The sequence below is a fragment of the Falco biarmicus genome, chromosome 9, assembly GCF_023638135.1.
Source record: "Falco biarmicus isolate bFalBia1 chromosome 9, bFalBia1.pri, whole genome shotgun sequence".
Taxonomy (NCBI): domain Eukaryota; kingdom Metazoa; phylum Chordata; class Aves; order Falconiformes; family Falconidae; genus Falco; species Falco biarmicus.
The window spans coordinates 36,087,185-36,105,905 of record NC_079296.1 but is presented as its reverse complement, the minus strand read 5'-3'; the positions used below and the strand labels follow the sequence as shown (position 1 = coordinate 36,105,905).

Genomic DNA, 18,721 nt, shown 5'->3' with positions numbered 1-18,721 from the left:
TCAAGTTGTATTTTTGCTTTTATTTAAACAAGTTTTAAAAATACTTATAGCCAATATTTACATATTCAGTCCAATTACTCTTCAAATCCTCTTGGTTAATAAAGAACATATTCTTACAGTATTTATCAGAAGTTCTTACAATGAAGCATTGTACTTTTGGAAGAGCTATTAATTCCTTGCTGAACATTTAACCAGGGTTTCCAAATCCGCACGAGAACACTGTTCCTATAACACAGTATTCCTCTATCTCCCCCTGAAGGCAGCAGCATTTTCAGAACATGAACTGCTTTCCAAGATACTGAAACCACCTAGTTATGGTTAAAAGCACATTTTAGAAATATGGCAAATTGGATCATTGTTATGAAAAATTTAAGACAGGTTTAGTACTAAAAGTTTCATTCAAGTCACATCATCATTTTTCAGTTTTCTGAAAGCATGCTACCACTGGAAAAATCTGATTTCTATCCAAGATAGTATCCAAACAGATGGCTTTTGCAGATAAATTCACTTTGCATCTTTGAAGTCACACATAACTAATGCATAAAATCCTATAAAATTCAAACCTTTTGTCTCTTCTTCCAAATACTGCTAGTTTTCCTGTGCTTCATTTTTTTAGTCAGCCATGTCTTCTGAATTAAGCCAGTCTTATTCTGTTGCTCGATTGTTTGAGCCAGTATGATCTGCATTTTCAGGTAAATGCACCCCCATGCTCTGTAAAATGTTAGAGGTGGGTCCTGCCAGTCCAGACTGAGCACTATAGGATTCAAGCAGGTTAGCTACTAGGTTCATATCCACATCAACTGGTGTCAACTCAGTATCTTCTGTTCCAGAATCAGGGCCAACACTCTGCGACATAGCTGCTTTAGCAGAACTTGCCTACAGTAAGTATAAAGAAAAAAAATTATATCACATAAACCCTTTTTTTTTTTTAAAAAAAAAAAAGACAAACCACAAGACAAAATAAACAAGGAAACAGTTCTGCAGCCAACAAAGTTCACTACATTCTACACTGTTTTGACAGACACAAATTTAGTCACCAAATGCTTATGCCAGTTAAAAATCATCACTTTCCATTACACAGAGTAAGTTCCAAGAGGACAGAGAGGGTTACTGAGTCCTGGCTCAGCTTGCTATGGCAGTAATCTACTACAGGAACTCATGAAGTCAAGCTGCAGCTGCTTGCCTCACTACTAAAACAAGAGTAAAAAAATAAAGCTAAGTCTTGGAAATGATGTGCAAGTTAATGCTTAGATAACTTTTTGTTTAAAAAAAAAGATACCATGGTGCAACCACAGCACATTTTGCTTGCACATAGAATTTTTTAATTAGTTAACACATGACTAGAAGACAGAACTTTTTCATCATCTTACTCAGAACGACCACTTTAGCATATTTCCTCTTTCCTACTAAAACTTTTAAAACTATTATGCTATGAACTAGAACTCAAGGTATACTTACCCCCTTCTTTTGCATGGTGAAACTCTTACCAACACTGGTATGTGCCAGTTCACGGTCCATCTCATTCATGTATGACTTGAGACTGCCTATAAGCTCATTAGGTGACACCTCCTGGTCTTGTCTTTCACTTTCAGCATCTAAGCCTTCATCATCTTCATCTGAGAAATCAAACTCCTCCTCTTCATCCAGATCATCAGAATCCAGCTCTTCTGAGTCCACCCCTATGTATTATTTTGTGTCAGTACAGATCGCAAATGTATCAGCACAGTGCCACTGGTGATCAGAAGACCCAGGGAAGCTAAATAACCAAGTGACAGTTTGACAAAAGAAACAAAGAAGCAATCTCACCTAAAATTCTGTCTAATGCTTTTGTAAAAGAATCTACATCAAAGGTAACATGGGATTCATCAGATGACCTGAAATATAAAAATATTTTTAAATAAATAAAGCTTTTATCCGTGCATAAGCCTGAAAACGCCATACGGCATACTGATTTCACTCAAGCCTAGATTAAAGTTGGGACGTCTGAACTAACGGTCTTGGAAGTGTTTAGAAGTCTGACACCTGCACAAATTAGAACAGCAAATGGAGGAATTCCTGGCATGAAAGGGAAAATAAACCCAACAATGTTAATTGTTTGTCATGGTCAAACAAAAGTTGCACTGAAGACAGCCAAAATAAGCATGCCTAAACCCTTCTGAACAAAGTGGTGGCGTTAGACCTTAAAAAAAGATTTTAAAAGTTAAGAATCTGAGGTCTCCTGCCTAGAAAGAACACTAAAGGCTTCATTCTGGTCTCTCTTAAGGCTCAGTGGTTTGCTTTTTTTATGTGTTGGGGTTTGTTTTTTTCTTTGTTAATTAACCGAGAAAACCTACGGTACAACTCAGACATTGACTTCAGCATTATATAAAAGGGATCAAACAGTTAAGAGCATAAAGAGAGCTGACGCTTATACTCTTCATACAGCTTACGCAGCATTATTTTCTCAATATTAAAGCTATTAGAAAGAACCTGGACATTAGGCTATCACCTTTCTTTTTTAAATTAAAGGCCTGTCCCCACAACATTCTCACACACTTATTTAACTCCCAACAATTCATCTAGTGGCATTCTGCTGTTGTCTAAATACTTAAGTATCTTCAGTTAGCACTCTTCTTCTACTGTTGGCAACAATGAGAGGGATCCACAGTGATTCTTTTCTCCCGCTTCTAGGCATATAGTATGTACTTCAGTAGTGCAAAAACAGGCCTAGTATATTCAAAATATTAATCTACAGGAAATCTAAGTACAGCTGTACCCCAAAAATCAACAGGCTTAATTCACAGAGAGATTCCCTCAACTTAAGTTTCATTTTTGCTTCTGCACAGCCTCATCAGCAGAATCCTAGCAGTCTGAATAGTCTGCCATGGCAGAAAAACTTCAGCGCCAACTAACTTGAGATGTACATTTTAGTAACAGTACTAAGAACTCCGGTAACAAACAATAGTAAGCCTTAAAAAGTAACCTTAAAAAGGTTAAAAATTTTTTAGTATCACAAAACCAAACTAAGTAAGAGTGCTGGAAATGAGCGCAACTTCCAGCACTTTTACCTGCACAGTCACAGTGGTCACCAAGTGGGTTTAAAAGCAACCACATATTCACGACTACCATGGGTTTGTTTCGGACCTGTCAAGTAGAACATTTACAGACTTTGATTCTCTGCATTATGAAATCAACCAAAGGGCTGCAGCAGAATGAAAACACATTCTACAACAGATACCAAACTTAAAATTACTACTACCATGGCATTTCTGCTCCTTCATGTGTTGAGACTTTGGATACAAAAGCCTTCATACTTTCAGCAACTGCTTCCAAGTCGTATTTCTGCTCTTCCTCATTTGAGGAAAGAAGGGACTCATTTCTTGCCTCCTTCAGCAACTTATCTAGATCACCTGGTGTAATCTCCAGCCAACTGTCATCTGAAAGAATATAGGACACGTTTGTTATTCTGCACAAGTCTGTTTGCCCACAAGGCCCAATCCAGACAGTTGAGAGTACTGCTAGCATTTTGTAGCTTATTTTTGACTATTAAATTTTCATGCTGATACTGGATAAAAAAGGGTCTAAGGCAGTGAGAGGCTGAGAAAAAGAGAGTTCAGATTTCATTTTACTACTTTAAAACTCTGCTTTATAAGCAGCTTCAAACAAGCAGATACTGTTCTAGTCACATATAATCCTTCTGCCACTAAATGAAGGAAGAGAAGGCTTACACTATAAAGGGAGAGCCGATCCAACCTTTGACTATGATCATTAACATTAAATGTTGAATTTGTGTGCTACTGCATCATTCAGAAACACAGACATGACCTGTACTGCACACTGGCAACAACTACATTGCCACCAAATGAGTGAAAAAAACCCCTATTATATACTGGCCATCAGAGTAGACCAGACCGTAACTTAACTTTCTATTGTCAGTACTGGAATTGGTTTATTATTATAAAACGCTCAAATACTTTCTGCCTGGTAGACAGCTGACACAAAGCACTGGATCTGGTGTCAGTGTGCATGGTGTTCCTGATCTTGTGGTATCAAATCAGAAACTGCATTGTGTATCTTGTAAATTCACAGCCTCAGGTTTTGCTGCTTAATACAAATGAAGTAGCTGCCTCAATCTTAAGTGATGGCACCTCTAGCAGTCATAGGATAGGAGACAAACTAAGCAGAGAGACCAGTACAGTGCTGTGAACATTCACCCTCCCCTCCCAACCTGTAATCATTTGTGATAGGAATAGTCCACCCCCCTTATACTACTCACCATCCTCTGGAGGAAGACAAGCTGCTTCTCTCTCAAATTCCTTCAAATCAATGGTTGTTGCCTGTAGCAATGTCAAGATTTCATCACCTGGGCTTACTTCAACAGAGCTAGAAGAAGAAAATTCAATTTACTGAAATGGATTTTTACTAGCATTACAATGCCAGTGGCATCACACACTTGACATGCAGGTTTCCACTCAAATTCCTCATTATTCCTTCTATGCAAACATGTAAAAAAGATAACTGAATCTGGGGAAAGTACCAGACCATGATACAGACAGAATTAGCCAAAACAAGACACAGGCAATTACTGTAATTCCTTGTTGATGGCTCCCAAGCCCATTTCTCAGGTTTCCTTTGTTCTTCCTATTTATTTTCTCTTGGTAAATTATGATTGCCAGTTCCCAAACAGCACAGACTGGAAACTCGAGCAACTTACAGTCAAGATATTATGAGCTGGCAAACCCTCAGATGTTTTTGTAATGATTTATTTTTTGGATCTGATCTTTTGGAGAAATCTACAGCCAGCTGCCTGTCTTGAGTAAAGGAGATAGATTACTCCATATTTATTATTCACTGGGATTGCTTTTCAGTGAAACTTTTATACACTTTCTATAGCCAACCAAGAAAATGATGCTTTTCAGTCACCACTTAACCCACTTTGAATAGCTCAGCATTTCACAAAAAACAAGATAAACAGTTACTCAAGCAGTAACTTCTGCTAGTAGAGAGTAATCTAGAAGAATTAATACCCATATGTCCTAGCCACAGCACTGACGTTAAGTTTACAATGGAGAAAATACCTTTTTTAATACTTGTTACAAAAAACCTGAACATAAGTTAAAGTACTTGTAGGTACAGTGTACGATTACTAATCAATTTCAAGTAGTTCTTACCTTTCTGGCTTGGTAACAGATTGCTGGAAGTAATCTTCTGCCATGTGCAACAGGTCCAAGTACTTAGCAGATCCTTCCATTTCTCCCTGTTCAATGCAAGTCACCAGCATGAATCTAAACTATTCTCCCTCCCCTTCCTTTTCACAGTCAGGCTTCACAACAATGACTATTTGTCACCTAGAAATTTAGTGCTGAGAAAAGCAAAACAAGTAATACTGCTTTACCACGTATACTTGGAACAAAATATAGCAAATGGGCATAAGGTGTTTCCACAGTCAAATATGAATTGAAGCCTTATCCTGCAATACCATACGGTGTACACTAAAACCAATCAAAGACAATACAAGGAATCCCACAACACGGTGGATTTACCGTGCCCAGGTTACAATTGCACAGACACTGTGAATGAATCTCTTGCTGTCTGGGAATTATCCACAGAAGTGACATTGCAACACTGTAAGAATACTCCCTTTTTCCTATATTTAAAAGACATTAATTGTCCAATTTTGTAATCTTCAAATAAATAATCAATTTAAGTCAAATTTATAAGCTTCAAATAAGAAGTCAACAGCCTCTTTAAAAAAAACCCACCCAAACATAGAAAACAAAAGCCACCAAACCCACAGAAACAAAAAATATGCTTACATGGGCCCAAATGGGTCCATGGGTGTTACTATGTATCTTTAAGCCTATTTAATTCTAGACGCATGCCAATGATATGTGAAACACTGAAAAAGAGTTACACTGTCACACAACAGTATTGTGGTTTCCTTTATCTTACTGTATCTCCCCTTCCTTTATATGTATGAGTTCATCCCCAAATCCTTTTTCCTTTTTAATTTCCAAAAGAAATACATTCATTTCAAAGGGGAACAAACTGCACATTATCTCCTTTAAAGATGTTAATGCATTTTCCATAGACAGAAGCATTAGATTTCTTGCCCTGCTGTAACTACTTACGCAAGTTCAAGAGCTAAAACATGTTTTTCCTGGAACGTTGAAAAGACACACACATGCATGCACAAATGCGTGTACACACACACACAAATTCACCTTGAAATATTTTTTTTCCTTCAGGCTCCTGAGGAATCTCTCCCACAAAGGACCACTTAACACAGCTCTCTTGGAATCGGGAGATACTTTACTGCACTTGGAACACAAAATTTCAAAGCCATGAGCCTGTACAAGAGATGCAACAAGAGGTTCTCAAGATGTGACAAATTTAAGTGCACTTTTAAATGACTGCATAAAAAACAATCATTCAGCTCCTGATGCTGCCATTTGAGAAGCAGGTGCCCAACTCTAAGTCAGCTAGTAGTATTTTGCTTTGGAAGTTGGAATCTGTCTTTCTACAACAATAACGGATCATTTTGACTGTGCAAAGTTTCTCTACATGGGCAAAGCAATCTAGACAGATCTATAATGCACAAGCTACTCGTCACATAAGCACGAAGACTCACTCTACCTGTATTCATGATCTATGGAAGTACAGGAGTGCTCCATTCTGTAAAAGAAATCTCCCATGGCACTGTACTTCCAGAAAAATGTAATTGTGAATTTGCTCACATTTTTCTGTACTAGCAGACTTAGAAGAAAAGAGTAATTTCTCAGACATATGTAAACAAGCGATCTAAGTAAAAAACACATAACAAATAACTACCAGTTTCATGCCCAGTTCATAGGCTTTGTATTGAGGGTGAGATGGAAGGGGCAGTGTATATCCACTGCGTCTATCTGGAACAAACTTCTGCTGCATCAGTTGTGCATATAAACACTTCGTGAAAGTGACCTGAAAAAGCCAGAGCAAAAAAACACATTCACTGCAGCGTGACTGTGTCGTGTACAGGCATCAATTTTCCACCACTCACATCTAAACTTTGTTTTAAAGAACCCATATTACAGACCACACCTGAGATAATATTCAAAATACATCTTAGATACACTTGCCCAAGATATGTTTGCTTTTCAGATCTTACAAAGTATATTCCAAGTTGACATCTCTAAATAAACATGAACTTCCTTCAGTCTACATATATTAGGAAAAATTTTCAGTATTCATGCCAACAAGGTATATTTTGAAAAATCTAAGGGCTCTTTTCAATTAATGAAACAAAATTTGAGATTTCAGAAACAGTCTAGAAGTCTAAAATGTGACTCCAAAGCTTATTTTCAGGAGTCCAGGAGTATGACTCTGTAACGCAAACATACCAGGTACAACACTGCTTGGACAATGCTCATAAAACACTTCATAAAATAGCTTTCACAGAGCTGTGTAAGCACAGCTGAGAAGGTGAAAAGCCTTGGAATGAACAGCTAGGGGTAGTAAGCAACTCCTTATGTTAGGTAGCAGTGCTGTCAAACTGCTCTGATCACAGAACTGGATCAATTTATTTTGCAAGCGTTTCAGCAAAGGAGTAACCTCTGATTTCAGAAACACTTTTCTCATGATCAGCCATTTGAAAGTCTAGCCATGTCAACCTGAAAGCAGAAAAGCTATTAGCGTAACGAACTGAAAAATCATGCCTAGCATCGAAACAAAGAAACGAATCAGAAAACATGCTGTTTTACAAATTAAATCCATGTATTTTTGTCACTTGACCACAGAACATCCATCAGTTACAGAACCTAATTAAGTGACAAGTTACATTAGAAGGATCACTTACTACAGTCATCACACGCTTGTCTGGAGGGAAAGTTTGAAAAGAGCGACAGGCTCGTAAATCTACAGGATCACGAAGGTAAAAGGCCTGGACTGCCGCAGCCACCAGCGAAGGGCGCTGCCTCAGCACTGCCGCAATGCCTGCCGGAAGGTAGCAGTGGGCTCTGTGGAACGAGGCCTGAATTTTCTCAGGATACCTGTATCATACAATAGCAACACAGTGCATGCATTAAGTGTACTGCAAGCCCAAACCACTCCTTTTTAGTTATTATTCCCATTTTCACTTTGATATTAAACTATATTATGGGCCAAGTGCCAGAAGATTATTCTAAACTAAAGCTAAAACTCAGCTAATCTAACACCTAGAATATGTTTTTATATATATATATATGAATATGCACGGCTAATAAAATTTAATCCCCACATTGGTAAGATGAATCACTATGAACCTGACTAATCCAGCTATACAGTGCCCTTTACCACACCAAGTGCGGAAGTCATCTGGCTCACGCTGTTAAATCCTTGCAAAAAAATAATGTACAGTGCCGAACACACCTGTGACAAGCTGACGCTCTGAAAAGCATGCTGATTCTACATTTTAGCTCAGAGTCCTCTTTCTGCCCCTGAGAAGGGCTCCTAAAGGCTCACAGAACTTTCAAATTTTTCAGTACAAGAAGGATATGAAGGAAGAATAACCCTTGTCATTGTCAGGTGTGGCATCATAGCAGTGAACCACTTTCAGAGCCCCCATATCACAGTACAGCCTACAGGACACTGGTCCCCCTCTTTAGAATGCCAAAAAAAAACCCACTTCCAGCTGGTGCTTTCTGAAAAGGAAGCAACTTCATCACATCTAACAGGAAAATGACTGAATACAAGTACCCCAGACAGCCTAGAATCAAAACTCACTGTTGCGGAAGACCAAAATAAAACACCCACATACCCACTGATGCGTTTATACACTGCTGTTCTAATGGGTTCCGCAGCCAAGAACTCCTCCGAACGGGTGGATAACAGAGTTAACGCCTGCGAGATTGTTGGACTGGGAACAGATAGGTCGCATTCCTGTTCATCAGTATCTGACAATGGAATGATGTGCAGCTCTCCTTTGTAAAAGAACACCTGGCAGATAGTAACAAGCTCATCAGACAGGGTAAGAACAGTCACACACTAAGCAATGCAAAATATAATTGCATATACGAATGCATTTGTTTAAACACAGAGAATACTGAAGTACAAATAGAGAAATAACAGAGGAAACAGTGTCATTTCTGTTAAATGGGGGAAGAAGTAGAGATGCTAGAGACCACGACCCAACTAGTAAATAAAAAGCCCCATTTTAACTGCAACATTTGGTCAAATATCTTGTTTCCTTAATAACAGTAACACCAAAAGCTTCTATTCAACTAGAGATTTGCTTCAGAAGAATTAGACAGCATAACCTAACTGCTGAAGAATAGGACAGGGACTAAAAAGCATTATTTCAGATACATGACCTCTGTTGGTTCCCGAACCTAAGAGAAGGAGTGAATGTAACATCAACTCCCTCACTCTGTCCCCTCAGACGGAAGGAAAATATGGCCCTGATAGTCCAGATACAGGTTTGCAATTAATTCTTCTGTGATGCTCCACCCCTTTTCTTTTAAACCCACTGCCAACAAATTCAGCGACTTAACTACCAGCAATCACCCACAGCAAGGCGATCTGGCAGCAGATTGCAGGGGAAGGAGTCCACTCACTAATTCACCTATGCCAGACCCAGTGTGTCTCCTTGTAGAGTCACCAACACTCTAGTTTTGGGCAACAAACCCTCATGCCTGAGCACTCGAGAATATGGTAGAAAAAATTCAAGCGGCTATAGCAGAGCTAGAAAGTTCAGGTGGACCCAAGAGTGGTCCTTAAGGAGACTGATATGGTACGTTTGTACTACACTGCCAAATACATTCCATAGTTGCCATGTTATCCAAGCTTCCCTTGTACTCCAGTAACTTAGAAAATGGAAAGCTGGCCAAACTTACTGATTTTACAGATCAATCAATAGCACAACAGCTTCACTGCCTTCACATCTGCCACCATGAGTAGCAAGTTTTTAAAACTTCAGTTAGCTCTGCATTAAGGAACAAATCTTCAAGAATGATTTACATGCAAGCGTCAGATCTAGCTGAACACTGCAGACTCACAGCCTAGAAGACAGGTTTGCAGTCTCCATATGAATGTCTTGCCACTAGTATAAAAACATTTAAGAACTTTCTCTTTCTTCCTTACATCAACAAACCAATTCTAGAAGAACCACTTGCTATCTGTAACAATTTCCAGATATCCCTACAGCAGTTTCGCTGGACACACTCACTCTACACAGCATCCTGCAAGACAACACAGACCAGAGTCAAGTATCAGAGGTTTCCAGTGGTGAAGTCTCTCATTCAACATCTACAGCAAGCATAAAGTAGCTCATTGAAACCAGAATGAAAACAAAGTGTGCTGAAAAAAACCCCATGCTGTTAATTAAGCCAGGTCTTGAGCCCTGACCAGAAGTTTCTGCACTAGTAAGGGACAGACAGCACTCTGGATTTTCTGTGGCCAGTCAGACCACTCGGCTAGACTGGGGGCAAGAGAAAACTCCAGCTGGCAAGCAAAAGGCCACTGTAAGCCTCCTGCCGATGGGTACGGCCGTCTCACTCACCCTGTTGTCACTGTTCTCAGGATTCAGCCACTTCGGAAGAAAATCTGCAGCTTCGATCAAGAGAAACTCCCCATCGTTGTCATCGACCCTGGCCAAGGAGAAACCGGTCTCTTACCAAGGGCGGCCCCCGCAGCACAGCAACGCACGCTCTGTACTCACGACCCCCGTTTTTTTAACATTAAGACCCGAACCCCGCCAGCCCCCGCCGGGGACCGCGCCTCAGCGGGCCCGTTACCTGCCCGCCAGCCCCGGGAACGCCCTGGTGATCTCCCGCACGAGGTAGACGATGAACCACTCGTCCTCCACGTTATCCCCGAACGCCGTGGTGCCGCCGATGTGCGCCGGGGTGTCGCCTGGCCGGGGGCAGAGAGAAGAGGCAGCTCAGCGTCCCGCCGGGCTCCCCCTCAGGTGGCGCCGCTCACCGCCCGCCCGCCCGCCCGGGCCCCTCCTCAGGCGGCCCCGCTCCCCGCCCGCCCGGGCCCCTCCTCAGGCGGCCCCGCTCCCCGCCCGCCCGGGCCCGCAGTGTCCCCCGCTCACCCCGCGGCGGCAGGTAACGCAGGCGGAACGGCTGCCGCTGCCAGATATAGGAGGCCAGAAGCGGCGCGAATCGCACCACGATCGCCTCGGCACAGCGGCGCAACAGCGCTTCGCCGCCCGACCCCGCCGCCGCCGCCGCAAAGAAACGGTAGCGCACAGTGTCCTCCGCCGGCGCGGCCCGCCCGATCCCCTCCATGGCGCCGGGCCGGGCCGGGCCGGGCGGTGACGCCCCGCCTCCCCGGGGGTGGGGCGGCGGTATGGCGGCAGCGGCGGCCCGGCGGCGGGCGGCGGCGGCGCGGCGCGGCTGAGGATGATCTCGCGATACGCGCGGAAGCCGGTGCCCCCCGGCGCCCCGGAGATGTGAGTCGCCGCCGCCTCCCCTGGCCCCGCCGTCCCGGCCCCCGCCGCCCCGCTCGGGCCGCGCTCCCGCTCCATCCCCGCGCTCGGGCCTGCCCGCCCGCATCCCTCTTCAGCCCGAAAGCCGGGCCCCATGGCGAGACGGGGCCCGGGTCACCGCGTGTCCCCGGGCGGGGCGGCCGCGTTTAACGTGTAGCTGCGGGGTGGGGGGCGGAGGCCTGTGCGGGGGCTGCGGCCGGCGTGAGGGCAGCGGCGGTGGCGGGCTGGCGCCCGAGGCGGCGGGCGAGCGTGGCGCTGCCGCTTGAGGGACGCGGGCGTGACGGGAACGCGAGTGAGCCCTGCGCAGCGCTTGGGGTCTGTGTCGGGCTCTTTGATTTTTTTGAGCCCGAGAGGCAGCGGCCGTGCAGGCGCTGTGCAGGGCGAGGCGAGAGGTTTAAGCAAACGCTCCGGCTCTGGCAGCTGGGCTGTGGCCTCGTCTGACCCTGTCGCCTTCCCCCCCCCCCCCCCCCCCCCCGAGCCGCCGTGGCAGCAGAGCGGCGGCTTCATCCCAGGGCTCTCCGGGCTGGTGCTCCTGTACTGGCACTCCTCTCCCTGCCTCCCGCTGCTCTGACTTCTCTTGACCCACTTTCTTAGCTATCTAAACTGAAAACAAAAATCGATCCAACACTATTTCTCCTAACTCGCCTGTGCCCACTTTGGTGGCTACTCTTCTTCTGTTTGATTAGAAGTCTCCTACAGGGATGATGACCTTGGATCTGCTTCCAGAGAGCTGCAGACCAAGTCACAACTACGTTTTAAGTTTAAAGGAAGACGCCGATTTCTAAGCAAAGACCTGTAACTCCGTGTTTAGCCTGGAGTCAGTTTTAATACCTTAATTCTAAAGCTTTGGTAACAAGCATTAGCCTTCCAATAATAACTGATGAGCTGTGGTATGCAAATTAGTACATTCATTGAAAAGCAGAAAACACCCCAAACCTTTAAAACGCGAGGACTCTGTAGATGTGTATTCTTGTAAGTAATGTCAAGTTCCACTTGTTTCAGAAAAGGACTTCCAAAACATGCCTTGCGGCATCATCCGCCACCAGAACCACGAGCTGAGGTGTGCCCAGCCGTGCTCACGGCTGAAAACTATGGCAAGATCTCAAGGTATTTGTCATAACATAAAACGAATCTTTGTCTGGAGATAGTGGCAAACCCAGGCACCTTTGTGTTATCTTTACAGAAGTGACGCAGTTGGTAGGCTTTACCTCAGAACTATATCATTGCAGAACATGTCCTTTCTATTTTGGAAATAATAAAAAAGTGTGTAGCCATGTTCTGTTCCCAGATCCCAAGTAGCCTGGGTCATCTAATTTTAAAGCAGAAACAAGAGGAGAGAAGATAAAAATAATTCCTGAGTGGTGGGACTAGAAATAGTCTGCAGTTTAGCTGAGATAATTTTTGGAAAATCTATGTTTTGCTTGACCTCTAGACTTCCTACATCATGGAGATTACTAGGCATTACAGTTGTTATAATTACTTGTGCACTATAGCTTCTGCTTAAATGCCTCTGAAGTAAATATTCACGCTATGAAGTCTGTTATTGCTATATCTATACTTTTTTTTGTACAGAAAGAAAAGTACTTACCCACTTTATTTCTCATTGTGTATTGTTTGGGTTTTTTTCTTCCTCCTTTTCCTCAACGTGTGCATTTCAGGGAGTCTGAAATCTGGAAGGAGTCAGATTACCCTTCTGTTACTCCAGCTGATGATGGGAATTCAGGTTCTGCTGGTCAGAGTTACGCTGACACTTCCACCGAAGACAGCTCAGTCTTCTCTTGGGGCTATGATGTGAGTAGAATAGAATCATCCAAGCCGAATCTAGCACAGTGAATAGAAAGACATTTGTATTACCATTGCAAATACATTTCAGGATAAAAATGAAGATGGGATCTGTCAGTAGATCAAGATAGCGAACATCATGAAACATCCCAGAAGGAGCATCTTCCTCCTCTTTCCTTTCTATCCAATCAAAACCTATCAGGCTGATATTACTTGATATTCTGCATTTCCACCTAAAATTTTGGAAATTAAAATCATTTAATGCGTAAGTGTATACAACATAATAAATGCCGTTAGCTTGGAATCCCAAACATGAGTGGATGACTTGCAGACATGTGGCATGAGTTTATCAAACTTCTGCATACTTGTAAGTTTCTCAAAATATAGTAAGCCCCTAAAACATTATTTTCATTTAGAAGTATGTTTTATTCTCCACCTACCAATACAAAGTGTGCAGTTGCTTTCTGTGAGGTGAGATGGAACTGTTTAGATTTAAATTACACAGGAACTGACCCCATTTTCTAACTACATGAGAACCATGTAGCAAAGGCCCTGAACATCCTTCACTTTCAGTCTTTCACACCAGCCTGCATTGCTTTTTGTTTTGCTGTTGCCTATGGACTTTGCAAGCAACAAATTTTCGATTTCATTAAAATGTCACTGAATTGTATCCTTCCTGTTCTGATTTCTTTTGTGTAAATTACTATGTCTTTAACTTAATACAATAGTACAGATATTTCAGAATGGTTTAATAGTTTTTCTGTTGTGTCAATGTAAGCTTTCTCTGTAGCTACCGCTGGTCTTAACAGCAGTCTGCATTGTCTCCGGGGGCGAATTATTTAAAGTTGATGTCTTTCTGTGAAAAAGAAATATAACTGTTTGAATCAGTCCTGCTGAGCTGGGACTGACAAATAGTTGTCTTTTTCAATTATATAAAAAAACCCCAATTAAACCCACTGAATGCTGTTCACTAGGTATTTATTGAATACCTTCCCTTTCTAGGAATTTGATAAAGCTGCCACACAACAAGTTCAGCAAATGTTCAGGCAGATTGATGAGCTCCTCTATGAGCAGAAAGAAAATGCGCATGTTGAGGGACTGCGGGAAGAATGCCACCAGTGGACATCCAACTTTCCTCATCTCAGGTATTTTATTAATAGGCTAATGCTAGTACCATCATAAGGTTATAAAAGGGTAGGGATGGAAACAGTTGCTTTTAAAACAGCATAAGTAGCAAGGTGATAGAGATAAAAAGATCACTTTGGTAATCTACCTGCCATTCATTGTTGTTAATAAACATTCTGCAATGTCACATTTGGTTCCTTACCAGAGGATCATTGCTATTTGCAGCTGACTTGGCTTTAACATAGCAAAATTCTCTTAGAAAAGATGTACGGTAGAGCTAAAAGACAGGTGCTTAGAATAATTTAAAAATCCTCCTACCCTAGTTCAGCAGTTCTTATGGGTATCTGGAAATTTCAATTTTAAATCTTCATTATGTGGACTTGAACAGTTTTGTCCATGTTCAAAAGTATTATGATAAACAGAACATAAAAACCAAGCAAAATTTTCTTAAATGTATCTACCTGACTTGAAGCAGCCTGTACTAGGGAAAACAACTGAAACCACGTTTAACTGTCACTAAGAAAATCACATAACTTCTCAACAGAATTTTTAGGATTTGCTGCTGCGTGTTCTTACACACACTTCAATAATCTCACTTGCAATGTTTTTTGATTTATTTATCTTTTGCTTTTGCCATGGCAGGGTTGTGGGGAAGCAGATAGTGATCCCCACAGATGAAGGGTATGGATGGTATTCAAGTTCACCTTCTGGCAGTTTAGGTTCTTCAGATGTAAGTTCACCACAAGAAAAAGATTCTAATGAGTAAGTACCAGCGGTTAACCCAGACCGTACCAAGGCAGGAAGGTAATTTTGTTCTCAGTGAACTGCATTGAAAGGCTTCTCAAAATGTGAAGCCTAATTCCTTTCTGTTACGCTGAGTTTTGAACACAGCACACTGTTTTTTGGTTTCGTTTTTTTTCTTTTTAACTAGAAGTAGTACATTCAGAATAGCAAGACTGCATAGCTGCGCTTGTTGCTTACCACAGTAAACTAGTCACTAAGCAGAAATACTGACTTCTTAAGAATATGTATGTATTATAGCCGGTTTTACTGTTAATTGTCTATTAAATTTGTATAGAACTTCAAAAATACAAAGCACTACATTAGTACTACTTTTATTATTTAATGTTTTAGAATGTTTTTAATTATCTTTGATTTTTTTTCTGAAGTTTCTTAGCAAGAATTAAAAATACCCAAACCAAAAGAGTTTTAACTGTCAAGCATAATTTGTTGGCCTCCCTGCTGCTTGGCCTTAACTATCATGTTGTCTCTCAGTTCACCAGATGCTGCTATTTGAAATAGAATGACAACTTATTTCATTTCTGCTTTCTGAAAATTGTCACCTGTTCAGATTTAGTGTTTTTGGCAAGAAGGTACCTCTTTCTGTTACTCCTGTTCACAAAAAGACTGACCGTTCCAAGTCTCCGACCTTGTGTTCTCCAGAGAGCGAAGAAGGAGATGGAGTAATTGTCTCTGAAGGCATAATGGAGGAATATTTAGCATTTGACCGCAGAGATGTGTAGGTATTGAATACAATAATAAAAGATACAATTCAGTTGAATACAATTGAAGATAGCAAGTACTACCAATGTCCTGGAATTCCTGCTGTTAAGATATGTATGTATTTGGTTTTGATGTTAGTTGATAAAGTATTTGATGAATTTGTTGGGGTTTTTTTATATCTATCTTCTAGAGAACCTTCAAAAGCCTGAGGTTGCTGGGGCTTTGGGAATTTTCCCAATCCATTTCCTAGAAAAGTTTATTTTGCTATATTATTTTTATGAATATTTTGTAATTTTTCATACTAGTCATTTTTGTGCCTGGTTTAAATAGTTAATTCCATCATAACTAAGAGCCTGTTATGTATTGGCATATTTGTTTAAATGCCATTTATTTTGTATACTAAGTCAAAGTCCTTGTTGTTTGTTATGCATTAGCAGCATGCTGATTCGGTTTTGTACTAGCATTTTGGGTGGAATTGTACCTTTCCAGATTTTCGGTGGTAATTTAAGACTTGGATTTGATGCTTGCCAAGAAATCATTACCACTATTTTTATCTTCAGAAGAAAGGATTAAGGGTGGCATAAAGAGAATTCTTTTTGACCCTTTACTTGATTCAACCCATCCATGTGAACACGTGGCCTGGGTAAGGACTCTAGATGGTACTGTCCGTTGCTTATTGCTTAATTGGTTTTAATAAAAAAAGCCACTTAGCTGCATGAACTGTGAGATTCGCATTGCTAGGTGGTTTGCTTTGACTGGGCCAGAGAGACATGGCTGCAGCAAACCATATTGTGATCTGTAAAATAATGGGAGAAGCATTATAGCTTTTTCTAGTGGTATTTCCTTTTTTGTAGCTTTTTTGATGTTAAGTGCTAGTTCAGGGAGCGGATATGAAAGCCATAATCAATGGGCTTGTATCAAAATTGTTTTCTTCCTTCTGTAGTTTCAATTGGCAGATGAACGTCAACTTTTTTGAGCAGCTGTCTTCCAGGTTTCACACTTCAGAATATCTCTTGTATTGTGGAAGTCAGTAGCAAAGTCCACCTGTTGCTGTGGACTGCGGGTTTTTTTTTCCTCTCTCATAAATTACATCTAATTGTCTAAAACTGAATTAAGCCTGGGCCCTGAACACCTTCTGGCTGTTGGAGCAGCAGGCTGAGTGGCATTAAACAATCATGAGTAGTAACATTCCTCTCTCTCGTCCTCAGAGTTTTGTAGTGACGTTAGATACGGAAACTAACAATGTGATGAACAGATGTCACTGTAACTATGAATATTTAGTTTTAATGGAACTTTAATCTCCTTGGTAAATGATGTATTATTCAGGAAGTATCATTTATAGTCATTCTGTATGGGGAAACGAAGGTGTACAGTGATAAGGTGATTGTCTCAGTCATTTCTCATTTAGGTCACAAGTAGATTCTGGAAGAAAAAAAAGTTAGGTGCCCAATGCACAGAAGCTTGCCTTTTTCAGTATTACACTGTTACTTGATATTACTGTTTATTAAATTATCAGCTCCCAGAAAACAATATTGTGTGATAAGTACGAAACTTCTCCTGCAGTAATGGCTTCAAGCTATTCAGCCAGTTGCCTTGACCTATTTCGGTTTAAGAGAAAATAGAACAGAAATGCAGCCTTAGCTGATATTTTAATCCTATTAAATAAAATATAGGAAACAAAGAAAATGTGTTTATGGTACAGGTGATGCTTACATTTTTACAGGGAGGAGGAGTTGCATGAAAGGAAAATGGGATTGTCCTCTGGTAGACGGAAATTGCGGTTTCCTCCTATCTCTCCATATTCCTGCATGAAGGATTCTGTGCTTACATTTGTGTTTGATGATGTGTGGAGTGAAGTCCTGGGCTGCATGGAAGAATTAATCTGCAGACACTGGGAAGGGTCAGCCTCTGGTAAGGATCACAATTAAACTGAAGATTCAAAAGGGGATTTCAGTTACTTAATTTTGCAAGGCTGCAGTGAGGGAGATGTATGTGGGAATAATCTCTTCAGGGCAGGGAAAAAAGGGTTATTTTGCTAACAGTGTGAGACATGCCTTCAAAAGATTTAACAGAGATTGCTATCCAAGAGGACTGTCTTTATAAAAATTTGGATTCATAGCACTGTCCGCAGATAGCAATGACAGTAGTCTGTATTGACAGGGATTCTCTGTTGCTTTGCATAGATGATGAGAAAAACATCATAACAGTAGAAACAATCAGAGCAGATGCCAGAAGCCCTTTGCAGTTTGATCCTCTGCCAGTGTTATTACCCCATGTGCCACAAGCTAAAATGCCCTCAGTGACATCAAATCTGGTAAGTATTTTTAGCCAGCTGTTTTGTGTAGGGATGAATCAATACAGTGTCACCTAAGCAAACAGATTCAAATACGCCAGGGGACTGTTTAGATACATAACTAGTTTGGATTTTGTATGAATGCTGACTGTCCTTTCTGATACTTAAGTTCTGTTACTCCTCAGCTGCAAGTTTTAGTTCCTACTTTTCTCTTCAAAACAGTATTTTACATATGTATTGGGCAACGATGTGACTTCGTTAACGATGTAGTTCTTTCTGTATTTTAATAATGTTTGAACTAAATTCTGAGATCAAGGATTATGTCTGTGAGATCCACTCTCACTAATTTACCTATAGTTAACTCATCAGGCAACGGAGGAAAAATTTCAGTGCAGTTGTAAAACAGGTTTGTTTTCTCAGATGCTGAATTTGTCTATATAATCTGCTTTAGATGATTTGATCCTAAAGTGGTGAGCATCAAAGTGTTACCTGTTTATTTCATTTTAATTCATCTCTTTCCATCTTAATTCTTTTTATTTCTTTCTCCTTTGTTTCTTACCCCTGCCTCTTCCTCATGTTTCCCTTACTGTATG

The 18,721-nt window shown here is 41.2% G+C and overlaps 2 protein-coding genes across 3 annotated transcripts in view; one reads left to right on the top strand and one right to left on the bottom strand.

The window, feature by feature from the left end:
• Positions 1-11,280, bottom strand: ECD (ecdysoneless cell cycle regulator). Its single transcript, XM_056351045.1, has 13 exons — positions 11,030-11,280; positions 10,728-10,845; positions 10,493-10,580; positions 8,753-8,931; positions 7,814-8,006; positions 6,811-6,939; positions 6,204-6,329; positions 5,151-5,236; positions 4,256-4,362; positions 3,239-3,416; positions 1,807-1,874; positions 1,459-1,679; positions 1-876 (listed from the first exon to the last, which is right to left on the bottom strand). The coding sequence occupies exons 1-13, from the start codon at positions 11,223-11,225 to the stop codon at positions 646-648; spliced, it is 1,920 nt and encodes a 639-aa protein (XP_056207020.1). The 5' UTR covers positions 11,226-11,280; the 3' UTR covers positions 1-645.
• FAM149B1 (family with sequence similarity 149 member B1) overlaps positions 11,278-18,721 on the top strand; it is a 19,890-nt gene continuing 12,446 nt past the window's right edge. For both annotated transcript variants that reach the window (XM_056351044.1, XM_056351043.1), the window contains exons 1-8: positions 11,278-11,389; positions 12,428-12,532; positions 13,084-13,216; positions 14,210-14,352; positions 14,975-15,094; positions 15,684-15,851; positions 17,559-17,746; positions 18,019-18,149. In XM_056351044.1, the coding sequence (XP_056207019.1) occupies positions 11,340-11,389; positions 12,428-12,532; positions 13,084-13,216; positions 14,210-14,352; positions 14,975-15,094; positions 15,684-15,851; positions 17,559-17,746; positions 18,019-18,149 (1,038 nt within the window). In that variant the 5' untranslated portion in view covers positions 11,278-11,339. The remainder of the gene's footprint in view (positions 11,390-12,427; positions 12,533-13,083; positions 13,217-14,209; positions 14,353-14,974; positions 15,095-15,683; positions 15,852-17,558; positions 17,747-18,018; positions 18,150-18,721) is intronic.

Bases quoted from the DNA above. Each gene is read 5' to 3' on its own strand.
- ECD (XM_056351045.1), bottom strand. From the start codon at position 11,225: ATGGAGGGGATCGGGCGGGCCGCGCCGGCGGAGGACACTGTGCGCTAC. The intron at 10,846-11,029 runs GTGAGCGGGGGA...GCCCCCGGCCAG, and splicing joins GCGTTACCTGCCGCCGCGGG to GCGACACCCCGGCGCACATC. The intron at 6,940-7,813 runs GTAAGTGATCCT...TGGCTTTTTCAG, and splicing joins ACAAGCGTGTGATGACTGTA to GTCACTTTCACGAAGTGTTT.